The 26446-nt window shown below is 45.8% G+C and overlaps 1 protein-coding gene across 1 annotated transcript; it reads left to right on the top strand.

Annotated features, from left to right (window-relative positions):
* Positions 1-1055: 1055 nt before the first annotated feature.
* Positions 1056-25456, top strand: LOC120058812 (rho-related GTP-binding protein Rho6-like). The gene is made up of 5 exons (XM_039007545.1): positions 1056-1175; positions 2430-2517; positions 23246-23355; positions 23704-23838; positions 25229-25456. Exons 1-5 carry the CDS (start codon positions 1056-1058, stop codon positions 25454-25456), a joined length of 681 nt encoding a protein of 226 aa, XP_038863473.1.
* The last annotated feature ends 990 nt before the right edge of the window (positions 25457-26446 follow it).

Raw genomic sequence — 26446 nt, 5'->3', positions numbered from 1 at the left:
AGACAAATTAGATTTAGTCCATCCCACAACTCTTTCCAGTGATTTGAACCTGTGGGTCTGATGAAAGCAGACTAATTATCTAACAGTGGAAATCGTCTGTTGACTATTGTCTTCAGCCCTGATGCCTAGAAAAAAAGGTTCCAAATGGGTTCTTTGGCTGTCCCCATAGGAGAACCCTTTTTTGTTTCAGGTAGAACCCTTCTGGGTTCCAACTAGAACCCTCTGTGGAAAGGGTTCTTCATGGAACCCAAAAGAGTTCTACCTGGAACCAAAAAGGGTTATTCAAAGGGTTCTCCTATTAGGGCAGTCGAAGAACCCTTTTAAGGTTCTAGATAGCACCTTTTTTTCTAAGAGTTCTTTGATCTATGGATCTTGCAGAGTTAAGTCAATCTAATGATTTAATTGGTGACCTTAAAGCCTAGATCTAGAGCAACAGACCAGACCATACTGAATGTCCTGAGGAATATTATACCAACTTGATTTAATGAGCGACCAACATACTAATACTGTAGCCTGCATGTATTATTTGAGTGTAATGAAATGCAAATGAACATGTAGGCTAAAACAACTGCCATTGGAAATAGTGAGGTTTATGGTTACAAAGTTTGTGTTTTTTCTTTCAGATTTGTGTTGGACTTGGATCTCTCCAGCACATGTATTGCCATCTTGACTTTAAGCCCTAGAGAAAAACTGTCTTGTACATAAACCAAGTAATAATACTTTTATGTGGATTATTTCGGTTTAAAATTGTATTTCTTTAACTACCTGGCATAAGGCAAAATAACCCATTTAATTTCAGCGGCCAGGGACAATAGAACTCTGGGGCTGTGAAATAAATACATGAAAATCAGGAAAACCGCGCGCCCATTGGCTGTTGGCGCGCGCTATAAAGAGCCACAGTGTTGACTACATCAAATGCAAGCATCCTTCTAGGACTAGACCACACTTCAGAATAGGCTACGGTGCTCTACCGCTAACAAGGACGTTTTTCTTTTGGATTTCGCGTTTTTAGCCTTTTTCTTTAATAAAGACGTGTGTTCTTGACTGTTACAAATATGAAGGAAAGGAGAAATCCACAGCCGTTGGTGGTGAGATGTAAACTGGTTCTTGTTGGAGATGTTCAATGCGGAAAAACTGCGATGTTGCAAGTCCTCGCGAAGGATTGTTATCCAGAGGTATGCGAATATTTGTTCTCCTGTTGCAATACTATCATTTTAAGATACACATTATACATGTTCTGCAAAGCTTCCATATTGATTGAGCACATGTTTCTGAGGATTTGATCAGCCTCATAAACGGCTCTTTTAAAAGTTGGGAATGAATTGACGATGGATTAATTTCTGATAGAGCATCATCCGCTTCGGGCCAGGATGCCTGTATCTACTACATGATGCGCATGTCCAATAATTCACAGTTTTCACATTGGATTATATCACATGTTCTACTGTAGGCTTCTGATCATCACCACATTGAAATGGGTTTCATCACCACATTGAAATGGGTTTCATCACCACTTTGAAATGGGTTTCATCACCACATTGAAATGGGTTTCATCACCACATTAAAATGGGTTTCATCACCACATTGAAATGGGTTTCATCACCACATTGAAATGGGTTTCATCACCACATTGAAATGGGTTTCATCACCACTTTGAAATGGGTTTCATCACCACTTTGAAATGGGTTTCATCACCACTTTGAAATGGGTTTCATCACCACTTTGAAATGGGTTTCATCACCACATTGAAATGGGATTCATCACCACATTGAAATGGGTTTCATCACCACATTGAAATGGGTTTCATCACCACATTGAAATGGGTTTCATCACCACTTTGAAATGGGTTTCATCACCACATTGAAATGGGTTTCATCACCACTTTGAAATGGGTTTCATCACCACATTGAAATGGGTTTCATCACCACTTTGAAATGGGTTTCATCACCACATTAAAATGGGTTTCATCACCACTTTGAAATGGGTTTCATCACCACTTTGAAATGGGTTTCATCACCACTTTGAAATGGGTTTCATCACCACTTTGAAATGGGTTTCATCACCACTTTGAAATGGGTTTCATCACCACATTGAAATGGGATTCATCACCACATTGAAATGGGTTTCATCACCACATTGAAATGGGTTTCATCACCACATTGAAATGGGTTTCATCACCACTTTGAAATGGGTTTCATCACCACATTGAAATGGGTTTCATCACCACATTGAAAAAGGCAGATATAATCATGCACCATTTTCTCCATTCATTTTTATTGGGTTAGCCTACTAATTCGTTTACACTCAAATGTTTACTATTTTCATATTAGATGACTGTATTTCATTTTAATGTAGATCTGAATTGTGAAAATAATGTCCATCACTTATAGCAGGGAGGATATTAACAGACTGCTATGTCATTCCTCCAGACTTACGTGCCCACGGTGTTTGAGAACTACACAGCGTGTCTGGAACTAGAGGAGCAGCGCGTGGAGCTCAGTCTGTGGGACACGTCAGGTAACTACATCCTCTCATCCTATATCATCAACCTATATCCTCTATCACTAGTTCAGGGGTACTCCAGGCAGAGCAAAACGAACTTGGTGGTACATTAAATATTTTGAGAATCATGGATCTATATGAACTGGCCACGGTGACCTACATTATACCAAGCTTTTTAGAGCCCTAAGTAAGACCTTGTTGAGGGGCCCTCCTTCCAGTTTCACGTTTGAGAACAGAATATACAGTACTGGTCAAAAGTTTTAGAACACCTACTCATTCAAGGGTTTTTCTTTATTTTTTAAATATTTTCTACATTGTAGAATAATAGTGAAGACATCAAAACTATGAAATAACACATATGGAATTATGTAGTAACCAAAAAAGTGTTAAACAAATCAAAATATATTTTATATTTGAGATTCTTCAAACAGCCACCATTTGCCTTGATGGCAGGTTTGCACACTCTTGACATTCTCTCAACCAGCTTCACCTGGAATGCTTTTCCAACAGTCTTGAAGGAGTTCCCACATATGCTAAGCACTTGTTTTCCTTCACTCTGCGGTCCGACTCATCCCAAACCATCTCAATTTGGTTGAGGTCGGGTGATTGTGGAGGCCAGGTCATCTGATGCAGCACTCCATCACTCTCCTTCTTGGTAAAATAGCCCTTACACAGCCTGGAGATGTGTTGGGTCATTGTCCTGTTGAAAAACAAATGATAGTCCCACTAAGCCCAAACCAGATGGGATAGCATATTGCTGCAGAATGCTGTGGTAGCCATGCTGGTTAAGTGTGCCTTGAAAACTAAATACATCACAGACATTGTCACCAGCAAAGCACCCCCACACCATCACATCTCCTCCTCCATGCTTTACGGTGGGAACCACACATGCGGAGATCATCCGTTTCACCCACACCGCGTCTCACAAAGACACGGTGGTTGGAACCAAAAATCTTCAATTTGGACTCCAGAACAAAGAACACATTTCCACAGGTCTAATGTCCATTGCTCGTGTTTCTTGGCCCAAGCAAGTCTCTTCTTATTATTGGTGTCCTTTAGTAGTGGTTTCTTTGCAGCAATTCGACCATGAAGACCTGATTCACACAGTCTCCTCTGAACAGTTGATGTTGAGATGCGTCTGTTACTTGAACTCTGAGCAATTTCTGAGGTAGGTAACTCTAATGAACATATCCTCTGCTGCAGAGGTAACTCTGAGTCTCCCATTCCTGTGGCGGTCCTCATGAGAGCCAGTTTCATCATTTGCGACTGTACTTGAAGAAATTTTAAAAGTTCTTGAAATTTTCCGGATTGACTGACCTTCATGTCTTAAAGTAATGATGGACTGTCGTTTCTCTTTGCTTATTTGAGCTGTTCTTGCCATAATTTGGACTTGGTCTTTTACCAAAGAGGGCTATCTTCTGTATACCAACCCCACCTTGTCACAACACAACTGAATGGCTCAAACGCATTAAGGAAAGAATTTCCACAAATTCACTTTTAAGAAGGCACACCTGTTAGTTGAAATGCGTTCCAGGTGACTACCTCATGAAGCTGGTTGAGAGAATGCCAAGAGTGTGCAAAGCTGTCATCAAGGCAAAGGGTGGCTATTTGAAGGATCTCAAATATAAAATATATTTTGATTTGTTTAACACTTTTTTGGTTACTACATGATTCCATATGTGTTATTTCATAGTTTTGATGTCTTCCCTATTATTCTACAATGTAGAAAATATTAAAAAAATAAAGAAAAACCCTTGAATGAGTAGGTGTTCTAAAACTTTTGACCGGTAGTGTACCTATGTGAGAGGGCATTCTCGGCCCTCACTAGCATGACTAAATACAGGCACAGACTGTGTGTGGAAAATGATTTAAGACTGAGACTCTCTCCAATACAACCCAACATTGCAGAGTTATGTGCATACTTTCAAGCACAGCCTTCTCATTAACCTGTGGTGAGTTATTCACAATTTTTTATGAACAAATAACGTTTTATATGTAAGATGGCTAAGTAAAGAGCAAAATGATTGATTATTGTTATTTGTGCCCTGTTCCTATAAGAGCTCTTTGTCACTTCCCACGAGCCGGGTTGTGACAAACTCACACTCATTCTATCAGGTTTCAGGTAAGTGCAGATTGTGTTGAAGTAACAATGTTAATTGCAACAACAGGGGCAGGCAAACGACAGGTCAAGGCAGACGGGTCGATAATCCAGAGTAGTGGGACCAAGGTACAGGACAGCAGGCAGGCCCAGGGTCAGGTCAGGCAGAGGTCGGTAAACCAGAGTAGGGGCAAAGGTACAGGACGCAGGCAGGCTCAGAGTCAGGATAGACAAGGGTCAAAACTAGGAGGACGAGAAAAAGAGAGACTGGGGAAAAGTAGGAGCTGAGAAAAATGCTGGTTGACTTGAACAAACAAGACGAACTGGCACAGACAGACAGAAACCACAGGTATAAATACCCAGGGGATAAGTGGGGAAGATGGGCGACACCTGGAGTGGGGTGGAGACAAGCACAAGGACAGGTGAAACAGATCAGGGCGTGACACATTCTTATGTTTAATACATTTATTGTATAGTGTGTGTGTGTGGCAGGCTTACAATGATGGGAAAAAACACAATTTGAGAGTGCGCTGGAGGTCGAATGTTTGAAGGGGTACGGAACTATAAAAAGTTTGAGAACCACTGCTGTAGATGATCCAGGTCCACTAGATAATTATTGAAACTGTTGGATATTGTTCAGGACAGGTAGCTCAGACTACATGCTCTCTCCATCACTCATTGGCCAGGAGTGAACTAACAATACACCTTTAGGATGAAAGCTGTCTTTTCTTAAGGCATAGATCCAGACAGACGTGCGTCCTGACACAACAAGCTAGTCCTAATGTTCCTGTGCAGTCATTTCTCTGTTGACGTTCAGAACATCAAACTACTCTGATATTTCTTCCACAGCGTCCTGACACAACAAGCTAGTCCTAATGTTCCTGTACAGTCATTTCTCTGTTGACGTTCAGAACATCAAACTACTATGATATTTTTTTCCACAGCTTCTCGTTATTCCACACACGTTTCACGGCAGCTGGTTAATTCAATTTGACACTGATAATGTGGAGAATCATTAGCTATTTCTGGACAGATCAATATGCACACACACCCATGTTCTTTGTTTTCTTTTTGTAGGTGGTGGTGCAGTAACTTTTTCCTGTGTTGTTCTGTACATTACATTGTAAATAAATTAGCTTGGTTATGTCATATTTAATGAATGGTGACATTGTCGGCTAGTGTGGTATACACTGAGTGTACAAAACATGAAGAACACCTGCTCTTTCCATGACATAGACTGACCAGGCGAAAGCTTTGATCCCTTATTGATGCCACTTGTTAAATCCACTTCAGTCAGTGTAGATCAGTGGTTCCCAAACTTTTTATAGTCCCGTACTCCTTCAAACATTCCCCTCTAGCACCAGGGTCAGCACACTCTCAAATGTTGTTTTTGCTATCATTGTAAGTCTGCCACACACATACGATACATTTATTAAACATAAGAATGAGTGTGAGTTTGTCACAACCCGACTCGAGGGAAGTGACAAAGAGCTCTTATAGGACCAGGGACAAATAATAATAATAATCAATACTTTTGCTCTTTATTTAGCCATCTTACATATAAAACCTTATTTGTTCATCGAAAATGGTGAATAACTCACCACAGATAAATGAGAAGGGTGTGCTTGAAAGGATGCACATAACTCTGCAATGTTGGGTTGTATTGGAGAGAGTCTCAGTCTTAAATCATTTTCCACACACAGTCTGTGCCTGTATTTAGTTTTCATGCTAGTGAGTGCTGAGAATGCCCTCTCACATAGGTATGTGGTTGTAAAGGGCATCAGTGCGATTTGCCAAGGCAGGATACTGAGCGCAGCCCAATCCAGAAATCTGGCAGTGGCTTCTGATTAAATTACATTTTTACAGAACCGCTTGTTGCAATTTTGATGAGGCTCTCTTGTTCAGATATCGGTAAGTGGACTGGAGGCAGGGCATGAAAGAATCCAGTTATTTGTGTCATCCATTTCGGGAAAGTACCTGTGTAATTGCGCACCAAACTCTCTCAGGTACTTCGCTATATCACATTTGACATTGTCTGTAAGATTGAGTTCATTTGCACACAAAAACTCATACAATGATGGAAAGACCTGTGTGTTGTCCTTGTTAATGCAGACAGAGAAGAGCTCCAACTTCTTAATCATAGCCTCAATTTTGTCCCGCACATTGAATATAGTTGCGGAGAGTCCCTGTAATTCTAGATTCAGATCATTCAAGTGAGAAAAAACATCACCCAGATAGGTCAGTCGTGTGAGAAACTCGTCATCATGCAAGCGGTCAGACAAGTGAAAATTATGCTCAGTAAAGAAAACTTTAAGCTCGTCTCTCGATTAAAAAAAAAGAGTCAATACTTTGCCCCTTGATAACCAGCACACTTCTAAATGTTGTAAAAGTGTTACATGGTCGCTGCCCATATCATTGTATAGTGCAGAAAATACACGAGAGTTCAGGGGCCTTGCTTTAACAAAGTTAACCATTTTCACTGTAGTGTCCAAAACGTCTTTAAAGCTGTCAGGCATTCCCTTGGCAGCAAGAGCCTCTCGGTTGATGCTGCAGTGTACCCAAGTGGCGTCGGGAGAAACTGCTTGCACGCGCGTTACCACTCCACTATGTCTCCCTGTCATTGCTTTTGCGCCATCAGTATAAATATCAACACATCTTGACCACCAAAGTCCATTTGATGTCACAAAGCTGTCCAGTACTTTAAAAATATCCTCTCCTGTTGTCCTGGTTTCCAGTGGTTTGCAGAAAAGGATGTCTTCCTTAATTGACCCCCCATAAATGTAACGGACATATACCAGGAGCTGTGCCAGGCCTGCCACGTCTGTTGACTCATCCAGCTGTAATGCATAGAATTCACTGGCTTGTATGCGAAGCAGTAATTGTTTCAAAACATCTTCTGCCAATTCACTGATGCGTCGTGAAACAGTGTTGTTTGATGAAGACATTGTCTGTATATTTTTTTGGGCCTTTTCCCCCAGCATTGTCCCAGCCATATCCGCGGCAGCAGGAAGAATGAAGTCTTCCACAATAGTATGGGGAAACAGTGGCTAGGACAGTTTGCCTGTCCTAGCCACTCGGTAGCTCACCAAATAGATGCTTCTAGCCCCTTCTTATTAGTGGTATCTGTTGCTTTTATACATGTCTTACTACTCGAAAGTCATCTTAATTCTTGCTCAAAAAACTCCTGTGGCTTATTTTTCAGATTGGCATGTTTTGTTTCTAAATGTCTGCGCAAGAGTGAAGGTTTCATTGAGTTGTGAGATAGTACTTTTGCACATATAACACACTGTGTCTGAGGAAAGGCGCTACTCCCAAAATAATGTAAGTGAACCCCAAATCATTGTAGTTCTCATCATGTTTGCGCCTCTTCCATGGTCCAACGTCCCTGTCTGTTGTTCGGTGCTTTCCTGGGTAAGGGGGCAGTAGCTCCTCCGCTGCATCAGATTCACAACTGGCAGTGTCCATGCCTGCTGGGCTAACAACAAATGTAGAAGTACTAATGCTAGCATTGGATGTGCTTGTGGAAGCAGAACAACTTGTGTCGTCGACAGGTGCAGGTGTAGTACTGCTGGTAGTAGCAGTACTACCAGTAGAGCTGGTATGCGTCTCTATGGACGCGGGCCTTACTTTTTTTAACCATTTATCCATTTTCGAGCAAACGGAATGAGCAGCAGCTACGTTTGGCTACATACGGACCGTTAGTGGAATTCCCGCGAGAGAGTAACGATTAATGTGATTGGATGTTAATTATTTGTCTAGGCTACCCGTATTTGACATTGTGTTGTTATTTCGCTGAACCCTAGATGGTTTAATTTTATTTTTGGCAGTGAAACGAGGATACTCAGGCGAGGGAAAAAAACTCACCCAAATAAACCCCTTTTCAGGACCCTGTCTTTCAAAGATAATTCGTAAAAATCCAAATAACTTCACAGATCTTCATTGTAAAGGGTTTAACCACTGTTTCCCATGCTTGTTCAATGAATCATAAACAATTAATGAACATGCACCTGTGGAACGGTCGTTAAGACACTAACAGCTTACAGACGGTAGACAATGAGGTCACAGTTATGAAAACTTAGGACACTAAAGAGGCCTTTCTACTGACTATCAAAAACACCAAAAGAAAGATGCCTAGGGTCCCTGCTCATCTGCGCAAATGTGCCTTAGGCATGCTGAAAGGAGACATAAGGACTGCAGATGTGGCCAGGGTAATAAATTGCAATGTCCATACTGTGAGATGCCTAAGACAGCGCTACAGGGAGACAGGACAGACAGCTGATCATCCTCGCAGTGGCAGATCACGTGTAGCAACACCTGCACAGGATTGGTACATCCGAACATCACAGCTGCGGGACAGGTACAGGATGGCAACAACTGCCAGAGTTACACCAGGAACGCACAATCCCTCCATCAGTGCTCAGACTGTCCGCAATAGGCTGAGAGAGGCTGGACTGAGGGCTTGTAGGCCTGTTGTAAGGCAGGTCCTCACCAGACATCACCAGCAACAACGTCGCCTATGGGCACAAACCCACCGTCGCTGGACTAGACAAGACTGGCAAAAAGTGCTCTTCATTGACGAGTCACGGTTTTGTCTCATCAGGGGTGATGGTCGATGTTCGAGTTTATTGTCGTAGGAATGAGCGTTACACCGAGGCCTGTACTCTGGAGCGGGATCGATTTGGAGGTGGAGGGTCCGTCATGGTCTGGGGTGGTGTGTCACAGCATCATCGGACTGAGCTTGTTGTCATTGCAGGCAATCTCAATGCTGTGCGTTACAGGGAAGACATCCTCCTCCCTCATGTGGTACCCTTCCTGCAGGCTCATCCTGACATGACCCTCCAACATGACAATGCCACCAGCCATACTGCTCATTCTGTGCGTCTGGGACCTGTTGGATCGGAGGGTGAGGGCTAGGGCCATTCCCCCCAGAAATGTCCGGGAACTTGCAGGGGCCTTGGTGGAAGAGCACAGCAAGAACTGGCAAATCTGGTGCAGTTCATGAGGAGGAGATGCACTGCAGTACTTAATGCAGCTGGTGGCCACACCAGATACTGACTGTTACTTTTGATGTTGACCCCCCTTTGTTCAGGGACACATTATTCCATTTCTGTTAGTCACATGTCTGTGGAACTTGTTCAGTTTATGTCTCAGTTGTTGAATCTTGTTATGTTCATACAAATATTTACACATGTTAAGTTTGCAGAAAATAAACGCAGTTGACAGTGAGAGGACGTTTTTTTTTGTTGCTGAGTTTATATAGTCCCGTTGGAAAATATAAATGGACTGTTTAAAAATGTGGAATTTTTTATTTTATTTGGCGTACCCCCGACGGCATGGCGCACACCAGTTTGGGAATACCTGGTGTAGATGAAGGGGGGAGACAGGTTGAGGAAGGATTTTGTATGTATGTGTGTCATTCAGAGGGTAAATTGGCAAGACAAAATATGTATGTGCCTTTGAACGGGGTATGGTAGTAGGTGCCAGGAGCACCGGTTTGTGTCAAGAACTGCAACGCTGCTGGGTTTTTCACACTCAACAGTTTCCCGTGTGTATCAATAATGGTCCATCACCCAAAGGACATCCAGCCAACTTGACACAACTGTGGGAAGCATTGGAGTCAACATGGGCCAGCATCCCTGTGGAATGCTTTCAACACCTTGTAGAGTCCATGCCCTGATGAATTGAGGCTGTACTGAGGGCAAAAGGGGGTGCAACTCAATATTAGGAATGTGTTCCAGTGTATATGGTGTACATAACCGTAAGGGGAAAGATAGATATATTATATCCATTAGATACCCATTGGAAGTCCTTTTTAATTTTTTATTTTTTTTAATTTTACCCCCTTTTCTCCCAATTTTCGTGGTATCCAATTGCTAGTAATTACTATCTTGTCTCATCGCTACAACTCCCGTACGGGCTCGGGAGAGACGAAGGTCGAAAGCCATGCTTCCTCCGAAACACAACCCAACCTAGCCGCACTGCTTCTTAACACAGCGCGCCTCCAACCCGGAAGCCAGCCGCACCAACTGTCGGAGGAAACACCGTGCACCCGGCTCCCTTGGTTAGCGCGCACTGCGCCCGGCCCGCCACAGGAGTCGCTGGTGCGCGATGAGACAAGGATATCCCTACCGGCCAAACCCTCCCTAACCCGGACGACGCTAAGCCAATTGTGCGTCGCCCCACGGACCTCCCGGTCGCGGCCGGCTGCGACAGAGCCTGGGCGCGAACCCAGAGTCTCTGGTGGCGCAGCTAACGCTGCGATGCAGTGCCCTAGACCACTGCGCCACCCGGGAGGCCGGAAGTCCTTTTTAATCAGAGTTATCCATCTAAGCCTCTCATTTCTCATTAGATGAAGAGATAAGAATCACCTTCCGCTGATGCCAAATATAACACATATAATCAATAAACAAGAGCGAGAGACTCAAGTAACCAAGACGTGTTTGTTTGTGTGTGTGGCTGTGTGACTGTGTGCGTGCCGCTGTGTGAGTGCATGTGTGACTGTGTGTACCTGCATACGTGATAGCATGCGTTTCCATGCATGTGTGTGTGCCCCAACATTGTTTTAACAGAGAATTGTGTAGAGCGATAGCTGGGCAGGTGGGTGGACAGCAGTGTGTAAGATGATTGGCAGTTGCGGCCAGCCTTTAAGGAGGAGTGGGAGGAACGCCTGATGCAAATGGAGGATTCCAAGGCTGTTGCTGTGGTAACGGCAGAGGGACTGGAGGTATTACGCTGTGCTGAGTGGAGGGAAGACTAGGGGGTGTGTAGAGGGGGCGAGAGGGGGGGGGGGGGGGAGGGGGGTAGTTGCTTAAGGATTCCGAGTACATGAGTGGGAGCGTCTGCCTGCTCTGCTGCTCCCAGCCAGCCTCACTGTTCTGTTCCACTTGTTTAATCCAGTGATAGAAATATCAATGTGGATTTAGTGTCTTGATTGTCATCTTTTCCCACTCTGAAACACCAATAGGGGAGAGGAGAGAAGGATAAAGGAGGAGAGGAGATGAGAGGAGATGGGAGGAGAGAAGGATGGGGAGGAGAGGCGAGGTGGATAAGGGAGGAGAGGAGAGGAGGGGAGGAGACGATAGGAGGATGGGGAGGAGATGAGGAGGATAGGGAGGAGAGGAGGAGGATGGGAGAGGAGAGGAGGATAGGGAGGAGAGGAGGATAGGAGAGGAGATGAGGAGGATAAGAGAGGAGGAGGATAGGGAGGAGAGGAGGAGGAGAGGAGATGAGGAGGATAGGAGAGGAGAGGAGGAGCATAGGGAGGAGAGGAGGATGAGAGGAGGAGGAGAGGAGAGCAGATGAGGAGGATAGGAGAGGAGAGAAAAAAGAGAGGGGAAAGGGACAGCAAAGTACAGCTCAGCATGAGAAGTGATACCCCTCAGAGATTACCCCTGGTCTCTGTCCTCTTTTTCTGTCTCTCCCTATATGTCTCCTTGTCTCTGTCTGTCTCTCTCTATCTCACTCAATTCAATTCAAGGGGCTTTATAGGCATGGGAAACATATATTAACATTGCCAAGCAAGTGAAGTAGATAATATACAGAAGTGAAATAAACAACAAAAATGAGCAGTGAACATTACACTCACAGAAGTTCCATGTATATATACAGTGTTGTAACAATGTGCAAATGGTTAAAGTACAAAAGGGAAAATAAATAAACATAAATATGGGTTGTATTTACAATGGTGTTTGTTCTTCACTGGTTGCCCTTTTCTTGTGGCAACAGGTCACAAATCTTGCTGCTGTGATGGCACACTGGTATTTCACCCAGTAGATATGGGAGTTGATCAAAATCTGGTTTGTTTTCAAATTCTTTGTGGATCTGTTTAATCATTGGGAAATACGTGTCTCTAATATGGTCATACATTTGTCAGGAGGTGTCACGACTTCTGCCGAAGTCGGCTCCTCTCCTTGTTCGTTCGGCGGTCGACGTCACCGGCCTTCTAGCCATTGCCGCTCCACTTTTCATTGTTCCATGTGTTTTGTCTTGTTTCCCCGCACACCTGGTTTACATTCCCTAATCACACTACATATATATTCCCTCTGTTCCCCCCATGTCTTTGTGTGGAATCGTTTTTGTTACGTGTTTTGTGTGACGCGCCAGGCTGGTTTTTCTCCAGGTACCATGCTCAACCCGTAGTATGTTTATTGTTAAACATTTTGCATCGTTGTGACTTTGTTGTGCTTTTCACTTTTGCCTTTGGCTGGAGGTTTGTTTGACGCGGTTACGTCCGTCTGTTGTTTGCTTCTGCCAAATAAAGTGTGGGCCTGATCACAACTCTCTGCTCTCCTGCACCTGACTTCTACATCAGTAGCACACAACCTGACAGGAGGTTAGGAAGTGCAGCTCAGTTTCCACCTCATTTTGTGGGCAGTGTGCACATAGCCTGTCTTCTCTTGAGAGCCAGGTTTGCCTACGGCGGCCTCTCTCAATAGCAAGGCTATGCTCACTGAGTCTGTACATAGTCAAAGCTTTCCTTAAGTTTGGGTCAGTCACAGTGGTCAGGTATTCTGCCACTGTGTACTCTCTGTTTAGAGCCAAATAGCATTCTAGTTTCATCAGTTTTTTTGTTAATTCTTTCAAATGTGTCAAGTAATTATCTTTTTGTTTTCTCATGATTTGGTTGTGTCTAATTGTGTTGTTGTCCTGGGGCTCTGTGGGGTGTGTTTGTGTTTGTGAACAGAGCCCCAGGACCAGCTTGCTTAGGGGACTCTTCTCCAGGTTCATCTCTCTGTAGGTGATGGCTTTGTTATGGAAGGTTTGGGAATCGCTTCCTTTTAGGTGGTTGTAGAATTTAATGGCTCTTTTCTGGATTTTGATAATTAGCGGGTATCGGCATAATTCTACTCTGCAACCATTATTTGGTGTTTTATGTTGTATACGGAGGATATTTTTCAGAATTCTGCATGCAGAGTCTCAATTTGGTGTTTGTCCCATTTTGTGAATTATTGGTTGGTGAGCGGACCCCAGACCTCACAACCATAAAGGGCAATGGGTTCTATAAGTGATTCAAGTATTTTTAGCCAGATCCTAATTGGTATGTCTAATTTTTATGTTCCATTCTCTCTCTCTCTCTCTCTCTCTCTCTCTCTCTCTCTCTCTCTCTCTCTCTCTCTCTCTCTCTCTCTCTCTCTCTCTCTCTCTCTGTCTCTCTCTCTCTCTGTCTCAATTCAATTCAATTCAATTCAATTCAAGGGGCTTTATTGGCATGGGAAACATGTGTTAACATTGCCAAAGCAAGTGAGGTAGACAATACACAAAAGTGAAACAAACAATACAAATTAACAGTAAACATTACACATACAGAAGTTTCAAAACAATAAAGACATTACAAATGTCATATTATATATATACAGTGTTGTAACAATGTACAAATGGTTAAAGCACACAAGTTAAAATAAATAAGCATAAATATGGGTTGTATTTACAATGGTGTTTGTTCATCACTGGTTGCCCTTTTCTTGTGGCAACAGGTCACAAATCTTGCTGCTGTGATGGCACAATGTGGAATTTCACCCAGTAGATATGGGAGTTTATCAAAATTGGATTTGTTTTCGAATTCTTTGTGGATCTGTGTAATCTGAGGGAAATATGTGTCTCTAATATGGTCATACATTGGGCAGGAGGTTAGGAAGTGCAGCTCAGTTTCCACCTCATTTTGTGGGCAGTGTGCACATAGCCTGTCTTCTCTTGAGAGCCATGTCTGCCTACGGCGGCCTCTCTCAATAGCAAGGCTATGCTCACTGAGTCTGTACATAGTCAAAGCTTTCCTTAAGTTTGGGTCAGTCACAGTGGTCAGGTATTCTGCCACTGTGTACTCTCTGTTTAGGGCCAAATAGCATTCTAGTTTGCTCTGTTTTTTTGTTAATTCTTTCCAATGTGTCAAGTAATTATCTTTTTGTTTTCTCATGATTTGGTTGGGTCTAATTGTGCTGTTGTCCTGGGGCTCTGTGGGGTGTGTTTGTGTTTGTGAACAGAGCCCCAGGACCAGCTTGCTTAGGGGACTCTTCTCCAGGTTCATCTCTCTGTAGGTGATGGCTTTGTTATGGAAGGTTTGGGAATCGCTTCCTTTTAGGTGGTTGTAGAATTTAACGGCTCTTTTCTGGATTTTGATAATTAGTGGGTATCGGCCTAATTCTGCTCTGCATGCATTATTTGGTGTTCTACGTTGTACACGTAGGATATTTTTGCAGAATTCTGCATGCAGAGTCTCAATTTGGTGTTTGCCCCATTTTGTGAAATCTTGGTTGGTGAGCGGACCCCAGACCTCACAACCATAAAGGGCAATGGGCTCTATGACTGATTCAAGTATTTTTAGCCAGATCCTAATTGGTATGTTGAAATTTATGTTCCTTTTGATGGCATAGAATGCCCTTCTTGCCTTGTCTCTCAGATCGTTCACAGCTTTGTGGAATTTACCTGTGGTGCTGATGTTTAGGCCGAGGTATGTATAGTTTTTTGTGTGCTCTAGGGCAACGGTGTCTAGATGGAATTTGTGGTCCTGGCGACTGGACCTTTTTTGGAACACCATTATTTTGGTCTTACTGAGATTTACTGTCAGGGCCCAGGTCTGACAGAATCTGTGCAGAAGATCTAGGTGCTGCTGTAGGCCCTCCTTGGTTGGTGACAGAAGCACCAGATCATCAGCAAACAGTAGACATTTGACTTCGGATTCTAGTAGGGTGAGGCCGGGTGCTGCAGACTGTTCTAGTGCCCGCGCCAATTCGTTGATATATATGTTGAAGAGGGTGGGGCTTAAGCTGCATCCCTGTCTCACCCCACGACCCTGTGTGAAGAAATGTGTGTGTTTTTTGCCAATTTTAACCGCACACTTGTTGTTTGTGTACATGGATTTTATAATGTCGTATGTTTTACCCCCAACACCACTTTCCATCAATTTGTATAGCAGACCCTCATGCCAAATTGAGTCGAAGGCTTTTTTGAAATCAACAAAGCATGAGAAGACTTTGCCTTTGTTTTGGTTTGTTTGGTTGTCAATTAGGGTGTGTAGGGTGAATACATGGTCTGTTGTACGGTAATTTGGTAAAAAGCCAATTTGACATTTGCTCAGTACATTGTGTTCATTGAGGAAATGTACGAGTCTGCTGTTAATGATAATGCAGAGTATTTTACCAAGGTTACTGTTGACGCATATTCCACGGTAGTTATTGGGGTCAAATTTGTCTCCACTTTTGTGGATTGGGGTGATCAGTCCTTGGTTCCAAATATTGGGGAAGATGCCAGAGCTAAGGACGATGTTAAAGAGTTTTAGTATAGCCAATTGGAATTTGTTGTCTGTATATTTGATCATTTCATTAAGGATACCATCAACACCACAGGCCTTTTTGGGTTGGAGGGTTTTTATTTTGTCCTGTAACTCATTCAAGGTAATTGGAGAATCCAGTGGGTTCTGGTAGTCTTTAATAGTTGATTCTAGGATTTGTATTTGATCATGTATATGTTTTTGCTCTTTATTCTTTGTTATAGAGCCAAAAAGATTGGAGAAGTGGTTTACCCATACATCTCCATTTTGGATAGATAATTCTTCGTGTTGTTGTTTGTTTAGTGTTTTCCAATTTTCCCAGAATTGGTTAGAGTCTATGGATTCTTCAATTACATTGAGCTGATTTCTGACATGCTGTTCCTTCTTTTTCCGTAGTGTATTTCTGTATTGTTTTAGTGATTCACCATAGTGAAGGCGTAGACTCAGGTTTTCCGGGTCTCTATGTTTTTGGTTGGACAGGTTTCTCAATTTATTTCTTAGATTTTTGCATTCTTCATCAAACCATTTGTCATTGTTGTTCATTTTCTTTGGTTTTCTATTTGAGATTTTTAGATTTGATAGGGAAGCTGAGAGGTCAAATATACTGTTAAGATTTTCTACTGCCAAGTTTACACCTTCACTATTGCAGTGGAACGTTTTACCCAGGAAGTTGTCTAAAAAGGATTGGATTTGCTGTTGCCTAATTGTTTTTTGGTAGGTTTCCAAACTGCATTCCTTCCATCTATAGCATTTCTTAATGTTACTCAGTTCCTTTGGCTTTGATGCCTCATGATTGAGTATTGCTCTGTTCAAGTAGACTGTAATTTTGCTGTGATCTGATAGGGGTGTCAGTGGGCTGACTGTGAACGCTCTGAGAGACTCTGGGTTGAGGTCAGTGATAAGGTAGTCTACAGTGCTACTGCCAAGAGATGAGCTATAGGTGTACCTACCATAGGAGTCACCTCGAAGCCTACCATTGACTATGTACATACCCAGCGTGCGACAGAGCTGCAGGAGTTGTGACCCGTTTTTGTTGGTTATGTTGTCATAGTTGTGCCTAGGGGGGCATATGGGGGAGGGAATGCTGTCACCTGCAGGCAGGTGTTTGTCCCCCTGTGTGCTGAGGGTGTCAGGTTCGTGTCCAGTTCTGGCATTTAGGTCGCCACAGACTAATACATGTCCCTGGGCCTGGAAATGATTGATTTCCCCCTCCAGGATGGAGAAGCTGTCTTCATTAAAGTATGGGAATTCTAGTGGGGGGATATAGGTAGCACACAGGAGGACATTTTTCTCTGTTAAGATAATTTCCTTTTGAATTTCTAGCCAAATGTAAAATGTTCCTGTTTTGATTAATTTAATGGAGTGAGTTAGGTCTGCTCTATACCAAATTAGCATTCCCCCTGAGTCCCTTCCCTGTTTCACACCTGGTAGTTTGGTGGATGGGACTACCAGCTCTCTGTAACCTAGAGGGCAACCAGTGGGTCCGTCTCCTCTATACCATGTTTCTTGCAGGATGACAATGTCTGCATTACCGATTTCTTTGGTGAAGTCCGGGTTCCTGCTCTTTAGGCCAAAGGCAGATGACCTCAGGCCTTGGATATTCCAGGATGATATAGTGAAGGCTTTTTGTTCCATAAAGTGTCCAATGTTGTTGGTCGTGGTTTGGCCTCAGGCCAGTAAGTGTGAGCAGAGCCTGCTGAGCATCTGGTACATGCCGTTGGCTTGGGCGAGTGTAAGAGTGGGGGTTGGGCCTGTTTGCCCGCTCACTACCTGGGCGTATGTGTGACTTCCATGTTGATGCCCTCTTTGCGGGGGTGGGGTGCATGGGGTGGGCAGGAGTGGCATAGGTCTGATCTGAGGGGGCCTAAATTGGGTGTTGGCATGGTTGATGTGGGGGGGTGTTGATTGGATGTGTCTGGGGGTGCTGTGGTCTGGATGTAAGTCCTCTTGGCGTGGGTCCTCTATGTGTAGGTCCAGGGGGGGGGTCCTGAAGGTCTTGGAGGGTGTCTCGCTGGTCTGGGTGGGGTGTCTATTGATCTGTTGCTCCTGTGTGAAGTGTTGGGGCTGCGTTTGAGAGCGATGTCCTTTAGAGTCCGGGCAAAGGTGGGCACTGCTGCCTTGTAGAGGTGGACCTGGTCATAGAGGCTGTTCAGGTCCAGGGTGGAGTGGTGGGCCAGAAAGACATTTGGTTTTGAGGCACAGTCACGGGAAATGCTTGCGTTTACCCGCTGTATTGTAGCAGGGTGGAAGTCTTTTCGTGGTAGCAGGGTGGAGATAACCACTTGTGCGTTGGGGAAAGTAGAAGAAGCTTTTTCAATCACTCCCTTCAGTGCTGTGGCCACCCTTTCCTGCTGTGCTCTCAGGTCGTTTGTGCCTGTGTGTATTATTATGTGGCTGGGTGAGCCTAGTTTGTCCTCAGACAGAAGGTCTAGGGCGCGCTGGGTGTTTGGACACCAGAGTTTAGACACACTGTGTTTGGGAAAAAGTTTTTTTTCTTCTATATATTTCCCATTTGAGTCCATAAGGAGGACAATCTGTGTCTTGTGTTTGTCCTCAGTGGGTGTGGGGGGGTTGTCAGGAGGGCTATCAGTGTGGCTGACAGGGGGGGGTGCTCAGAGGGAGTGAGAGCTGCTGGGCTTGGGGTTTTTCTTTTGTCTGTTCTGCTGTGGTGTTGACTCTATGGTCAGGGTCTGGTGTGGACTGTTCTGCTGTGATGTTGACTCTATGGTCAGGGTCTGGTGTGGACTGTTCTGCTGTGATGTCGACTCTATGGTCAGGGTCTGGTGTGGACTGTTCTGCTGTGATGTCGACTCTATGGTCAGGGTCTGGTGTGGACTGTTCTGCTGTGGTGTTGACTCTATGGTCAGGGTCTGGTGTGGACTGTTCTGCTGTGATGTCGACTCTATGGTCAGGGTCTGGTGTGGACTGTTCTGCTGTGATGTCGACTCTATGGTCAGGGTCTGGTGTGGACTGTTCTGCTGTGATGTCGACTCTATGGTCAGGGTCTGGTGTGGACTGTTCTGCTGTGATGTCGACTCTATGGTCAGGGTCTGGTGTGGACTGTTCTGCTGTGGTGTCGACTCTATGGTCAGGGTCTGGTGTGGACTGTTCTGCTGTGGTGTTGACTCTATGGTCAGGGTCTGGTGTGGACTGTTCTGCTGTGATGTTGACTCTATGGTCAGGGTCTGGTGTGGACTGTTCTGCTGTGATGTCGACTCTATGGTCAGGGTCTGGTGTGGACTGTTCTGCTGTGATGTCGACTCTATGGTCAGGGTCTGGTGTGGACTGTTCTGCTGTGATGTCGACTCTATGGTCAGGGTCTGGTGTGGACTGTTCTGCTGTGATGTCGACTCTATGGTCAGGGTCTGGTGTGGACTGTTCTGCTGTGATGTTGACTCTCTGGTCAGGGTCTGGTGTGGACTGTTCTGCTGTGGTGTTGACTCTATGGTCAGGGTCTGGTGTGGACTGTTCTGCTGTGATGTTGACTCTATGGTCAGGGTCTGGTGTGGACTGTTCTGCTGTGATGTCGACTCTATGGTCAGGGTCTGGTGTGGACTGTTCTGCTGTGATGTTGACTCTATGGTCAGGGTCTGGTGTGGACTGTTCTGCTGTGATGTCGACTCTATGGTCAGGGTCTGGTGTGGACTGTTCTGCTGTGATGTTGACTCTATGGTCAGGGTCTGGTGTGGACTGTTCTGCTGTGGTGTTGACTCTATGGTCAGGGTCTGGTGTGGTCTGTTCTGCTGTGGTGTTGACTCTATGGTCAGGGTCTGGTGTGGACTGTTCTGCTGTGATGTCGACTCTATGGTCAGGGTCTGGTGTGGACTGTTCTGCTGTGATGTCGACTCTATGGTCAGGGTCTGGTGTGGACTGTTCTGCTGTGGTGTTGACTATGGTCAGGGTCTGGTGTGGACTGTTCTGCTGTGGTGTTGACTCTATGGTCAGGGTCTGGTGTGGACTGTTCTGCTGTGATGTCGACTCTATGGTCAGGGTCTGGTGTGGACTGTTCTGCTGTGATGTCGACTCTATGGTCAGGGTCTGGTGTGGACTGTTCTGCTGTGATGTCGACTCTATGGTCAGGGTCTGGTGTGGACTGTTCTGCTGTGATGTCGACTCTATGGTCAGGGTCTGGTGTGGACTGTTCTGCTGTGGTGTCGACTCTATGGTCAGGGTCTGGTGTGGACTGTTCTGCTGTGGTGTTGACTCTATGGTCAGGGTCTGGTGTGGACTGTTCTGCTGTGGTGTCGACTCTATGGTCAGGGTCTGGTGTGGACTGTTCTGCTGTGATGTTGACTCTATGGTCAGGGTCTGGTGTGGACTGTTCTGCTGTGGTGTTGACTCTATGGTCAGGGTCTGGTGTGGTCTGTTCTGCTGTGATGTTGACTCTATGGTCAGGGTCTGGTGTGGACTGTTCTGCTGTGATGTCGACTCTATGGTCAGGGTCTGGTGTGGACTGTTCTGCTGTGATGTTGACTCTATGGTCAGGGTCTGGTGTGGACTGTTCTGCTGTGATGTCGACTCTATGGTCAGGGTCTGGTGTGGACTGTTCTGCTGTGATGTCGACTCTATGGTCAGGGTCTGGTGTGGACTGTTCTGCTGTGGTGTTGACTCTATGGTCAGGGTCTGGTGTGGACTGTTCTGCTGTGGTGTCGACTCTATGGTCAGGGTCTGGTGTGGACTGTTCTGCTGTGATGTCGACTCTATGGTCAGGGTCTGGTGTGGACTGTTCTGCTGTGATGTCGACTCTATGGTCAGGGTCTGGTGTGGACTGTTCTGCTGTGGTGTTGACTCTATGGTCAGGGTCTGGTGTGGACTGTTCTGCTGTGGTGTTGACTCTATGGTCAGGGTCTGGTGTGGTCTGTTCTGCTGTGGTGTTGACTCTATGGTCAGGGTCTGGTGTGGACTGTTCTGCTGTGGTGTCGACTCTATGGTCAGGGTCTGGTGTGGACTGTTCTGCTGTGATGTTGACTCTATGGTCAGGGTCTGGTGTGGACTGTTCTGCTGTGGTGTTGACTCTATGGTCAGGGTCTGGTGTGGACTGTTCTGCTGTGGTGTTGACTCTATGGTCAGGGTCTGGTGTGGACTGTTCTGCTGTGATGTTGACTCTATGGTCAGGGTCTGGTGTGGACTGTTCTGCTGTGATGTTGACTCTATGGTCAGGGTCTGGTGTGGACTGTTCTGCTGTGATGTCGACTCTATGGTCAGGGTCTGGTGTGGACTGTTCTGCTGTGGTGTTGACTCTATGGTCAGGGTCTGGTGTGGTCTGTTCTGCTGTGGTGTTGACTCTATGGTCAGGGTCTGGTGTGGACTGTTCTGCTGTGGTGTTGACTCTATGGTCAGGGTCTGGTGTGGACTGTTCTGCTGTGGTGTTGACTCTATGGTCAGGGTCTGGTGTGGACTGTTCTGCTGTGATGTTGACTCTATGGTCAGGGTCTGGTGTGGACTGTTCTGCTGTGGTGTTGACTCTATGGTCAGGGTCTGGTGTGGACTGTTCTGCTGTGATGTCGACTCTATGGTCAGGGTCTGGTGTGGACTGTTCTGCTGTGATGTCGACTCTATGGTCAGGGTCTGGTGTGGACTGTTCTGCTGTGATGTCGACTCTATGGTCAGGGTCTGGTGTGGACTGTTCTGCTGTGGTGTTGAGACTTTTGTCGGGTGCTGAGGTGGGCTGTTCTGCTGGCGTCTCTGTGGGCATGGCCACCTCCCTAGTGGGTTGTTCTCTGTCACATGCCATCCCCCTCCACCTCTCCTCCAGCAGTCTGATCCTCTCCTCCATCCCCCTCTCCCTCTCCTCCAGCAGTCTGATCCTCTCCTCTAGTGCTCTGTTCTGCTCCTGCTCCTGCTTCTGCTCTTTCTCCTGTTGAAGTTGTCTCACCACAGTCCAGAGTGCAGATATGTCTCTCTCCACCTCCAGCACTCCGGGTCTGGTTAAAGGGGTGTTGTTGTGCTGGACTGTTGTCTGGGTCTGTGCTGACTGGAGTGTAATCACCTGCTGTTCCAGCTCCACCTGCCTTACCTCCAGCTGGGTGAATTTATCCTTCATTTCAATGGGGGAGAAGTACTCTGTGCTGGGAGGTTGACTGTCTGCTGAGGGTTGCTCGTCTGTGGGGTTATATGATGAAGAGGTCTGGTCTGACCCGCTTGGGGTGGGGGTATCTTTATCAAGGGAGAGCTTCTCCTGCTGGGCTAAATCTTTGATTAGGTGAAAGTCCAGCTGAAACTGTTTGGGGTTGCCCTGTACCATTACTGTTCCAGACTTATAAAGATTTATGTTAGCTGACTCCTCGTCCTCGTTGTCAAGAATCCTGAGTTTCCACCCCTCGTTAACCCCCCCTCTCTTAACAGAGGGGTAGTGTGCTAATATAGCACTGTGCCATGCCAGGGGATGGTTTGTGTGGAAGATAAGGTTGCTGATGTTCCCATTTTTGTAATAGTCAGCAAAAAGTGTCTCTTGATTTTCCATAAGGAGCTTCATTTTGTGATCTTTTCTTGCCTTATCATTCTTTACACTCACAGGGTACTGTATTTTAATTACCTCTGAACAGCGGGAGGCAGCTTCTAAGGCCTCTCCATTTGGTTGGGGTAGACTATTCGACTCTCCTGCCATTGTTGGGCTAATGGGCTTTGACACCTCTCACTTGACACGTAAGTGCTAGTTGAAGTTGTATCAAGCTTGGCAGAATTATGTTACCATTCAGTCCTTATAAAGTAATGTCATGTATTTTTCTTCTTGGCTTTTGGAAATAGAATATAGTTTCAGACTAAACATTACTCACTCAGTTCCAGGTTGGGTGGTGTTTTCAGGTTTCTGTTGTTTTCCAGAGAATTTGCTGTATAGAATTAAAATCCTTGGTTGTTGTGAACTTTTCAGGTGATTCCGTAATTCCGTCCAAAATCAGGTTGTAGGTTTTGAGTTTTGATTTGAAGTGAAGGTTATGTAGTAGAGGGTAGCATCCTGTATGTGTTCCTGACAAAAAATCCAAGTTTATCTAACTCTAAATCTATCTTTTTTAAAGAAAATGCTGAAAAATGCAGGAGCTCATCTGATCGTGACCTCTCTCTCTCTGTCTCTCTCTCTCTCTGTCTCTCTGTCTCTCTGTCTCTCTCTGTCTCTCTGTCTCTCTGTCTCTGTCTCTCTCTCTCTCTCTCTGTCTCTCTCTGTCTCTGTCTCTACTGCGCTCAACTAAATGTTGTTTCTTCTTGGATATGTATCTTTTCTGCATTATATAGTTAAAAGAAAACAGTCTACTATCATTTACCTTGGACAGTATTTGGTGAGGGTGTTAGACCAAACTATTTCTGTTTTCCTGTATGTTCTTCCCTCTACTGCATCTGAATGTTGTTGTGGGCGTCTGTTAACAAGTCTCTGTCCTCTCCTCTAGGTTCTCCCTACTATGACAATGTGAGGCCTCTCTGTTACAGTGACTCTGACGCGGTGCTCCTCTGTTTTGACATCAGCCGCCCAGACACCTTCGACTGTGGGCTCAAGAAGGTAATGGCTCCCATCTCTCACTTTATCTTTCTGTCGCTATCTTTTCTCTCTCTTTTCTCTCTCTAAACACTATTCCTAACTGTCTGCAAATCCTCAGAGATTATTTCAATCCAGCTACCAGGCTCAAATCATCTGGCTTTTATTGGGCTTTTCAAAACTTGCTATTCAAAACAGAGACTAGGCAACGTATTGTTGCTTTCTAGTTTATAGCTATGTGATTCACCAGGTCCGTAAGACTATTTATCTTGGTAATCATGAGGGAAATTACATTTGTAATTTGGTTAACTACCCCAAATCATGACTTGTTCATTATCATGTGGGTAAATATCTGCTCTTTTGTCTCTCCAGTGGAAGACAGAGATCTTAGATTTCTGCCCCAGCACACGCATCCTTCTCATTGGCTGTAAGACCGACCTGCGCACAGACGTCTGCACCCTGATGGAGCTGTCCAATCAGAAACAGGTCCCCATCACCCATGAGCAGGTGAGACTGAGAGGACACACATAGGCCAGGGTTTTCGTTAGCCGGTAATAGCCGGCTTTTGTTCACTTTTATTTTTTTTTAAAGCAGATACAAATTGCTGCCGGCGAATTGTCCGGGAGAAGAAGAAAAAAAACATTGCCAAATGATGCTTTTTAGCCTCTTCATTGATGGAAATACCAGTCGATGGAAATACATTTGACTGGTCATGCTTATCGGTCTATAGGTTGATGTGCATAATTTTGTGGAATTAAATTGGCGCGTGTGTACAGTAGCCTATATTCGTTATGTAGGCTGTCTTATTTATCACACATGTACAGCATGCAGATACAGAGTCTTTGAGTGGAAAATCTGTCAGACAGCGCGAGCGCTGCTGCTGCTGAATCTTGTGGTGCTTCCAAGACTGGAAACTCTGAAAAATACGAGGTCAAATCATGGCGTCAGTGATCTTCAGGTCGGAAAGTCCCGAGTTTTAAGACCTCGTTATTTTCCCAGTTGTCTTGAACGCACTGAAGACAGAAATCTTATATTTCTAAGTTCCCAGTTGTTTTGAATGCGGCATCAAACAGCAACAGAAGGGAGAGTTTCATTAGTGCATCACACACCACTTTGCGATATTGCTTGAGGGAGTATGCATTTTGAAAACATATACTGAATGTTTTAATAGATATGTAGAGGCACAACGGTGTTTTCCTGCTAATTGTATTATGGAACGCACATTTGAGCGTAGCCTACTGCTTTATAATGTGAATAAATAATAGTTTATCAACATTTTAAGCTAAACCTTCTAATCTGTTGCATCAGACGTTTTTTTTGTATGTAGCCTGGTTGTATAAATTTGGGATCTATCGTCCCACAACTATCCCAGAGTCTGTTTGGAATAGGTAGCCTAAACTTTTCTACTATAGTAGATTGACAGGCTAGTGATTTAGCTGTTCGTTATGTGTCTTGTTGTCTGAGGAAAACTACACGTGGATAGGTATTCTAACATCTTCAAAGCACACATTAGAATTTGTAAGAATGAATTACCGTAATCTAAATGTGATTTCTGTCGTTCTGAGCACCGTGGGTGGACGCCCTAATCAGGTTACGCACCCAATGCAAATGGGTCCGGTCAATTTCTCAAATGTCTGGTAAATTAAAATGTTGCCGGTCAAATGTCCGGTGCCACATTTTCCTAACGGAAACCTTGACACGCGCACACACACGCGCACACACACGCGCACACACACGCACACACACACACACACACACACACACACACACACACACACACACACACACACACACACACACACACACACACACACATACCTGTTCAGATAGAGATGTATGGTGAAATCTATTGTGTGGAACAGAATAAGCTCTCAGCCGCTCTCCTCTTTCTCCCCAGGGTTCCTCCATGGCCAAGCAGCTTGGTACTGAGGCCTACCTGGAGTGTTCAGCGTTCACCTCAGAGAAGAGTATCCACAGTGTCTTCCGTACGGCCTCTCTGGCTTGCATCAACAAGCTCCAGCCCCTCCCCAAGCCCAGCCCCACTCGACGCCTCTCAAAGAGGCTCCTCCACCTCCCCAGCCGCTCCTTCAAGAAGGAGAAGACCAAGGGCTGCTCCGTCATGTGAGTGGAGACCCGGGCGGGGGGGCTTTCGCTCCCTTCCAACACGCTGCTCCGTCATGTGAGTGGAGACCCGGGCGGGGGGGCTTTCGCTCCCTTCCAACACGCTGCTCCGTCATGTGAGTGGAGACCCGGGCGGGGGGGCTCTCGCTCCCTTCCAACACGCTGCTCCGTCATGTGAGTGGAGACCCGGGCGGGGGGGCTTTCGCTCCCTTCCAACACGCTGCTCCGTCATGTGAGTGGAGACCCGGGCGGGGGGGCTTTCTCTCCCTTCCAACACTCTGCTCCGTCATGTGAGTGGAGACCCGGGCGGGGGGGCTCTCGCTCCCTTCCAACACGCTGCTCCGTCATGTGAGTGGAGACCCGGGCGGGGGGTTTCTCGCTCCCTTCCAACACGCTGCTCCGTCATGTGAGTGGAGACCCGGGCGGGGGGGCTCTCGCTCCCTTCCAACACGCTGCTCCGTCATGTGAGTGGAGACCCGGGCGGGGGGGCTTTCGCTCCCTTCCAACACGCTGCTCCGTCATGTGAGTGGAGACCCGGGTGGGGGGGCTTTCGCTCCCTTCCAACACTCTGCTCCGTCATGTGAGTGGCGACCCGGGCGGGGGGGCTTTCGCTCCCTTCCAACACTCTGCTCCGTCATGTGAGTGGAGACCCGGGCGGGGGGGCTTTCGCTCCCTTCCAACACGCTGCTCCGTCATGTGAGTGGAGACCCGGGCGGGGGGGCTTTCGCTCCCTTCCAACACGCTGCTCCGTCATGTGAGTGGAGACCCGGGCGGGGGGGCTTTCGCTCCCTTCCAACACGCTGCTCCGTCATGTGAGTGGAGACCCGGGCGGGGGGGCTTTCGCTCCCTTCCAACACGCTGCTCCGTCATGTGAGTGGAGACCCGGGCGGGGGGGCTTTCGCTCCCTTCCAACACGCTGCTCCGTCATGTGAGTGGAGACCCGGGCGGGGGGGCTTTCGCTCCCTTCCAACACGCTGCTCCGTCATGTGAGTGG

The sequence above is a fragment of the Salvelinus namaycush genome, chromosome 14 (genome assembly GCF_016432855.1).
Source record: "Salvelinus namaycush isolate Seneca chromosome 14, SaNama_1.0, whole genome shotgun sequence".
In the NCBI taxonomy this organism is placed as follows: domain Eukaryota; kingdom Metazoa; phylum Chordata; class Actinopteri; order Salmoniformes; family Salmonidae; genus Salvelinus; species Salvelinus namaycush.
This window is presented reverse-complemented; position numbering and strand designations above follow the sequence as displayed.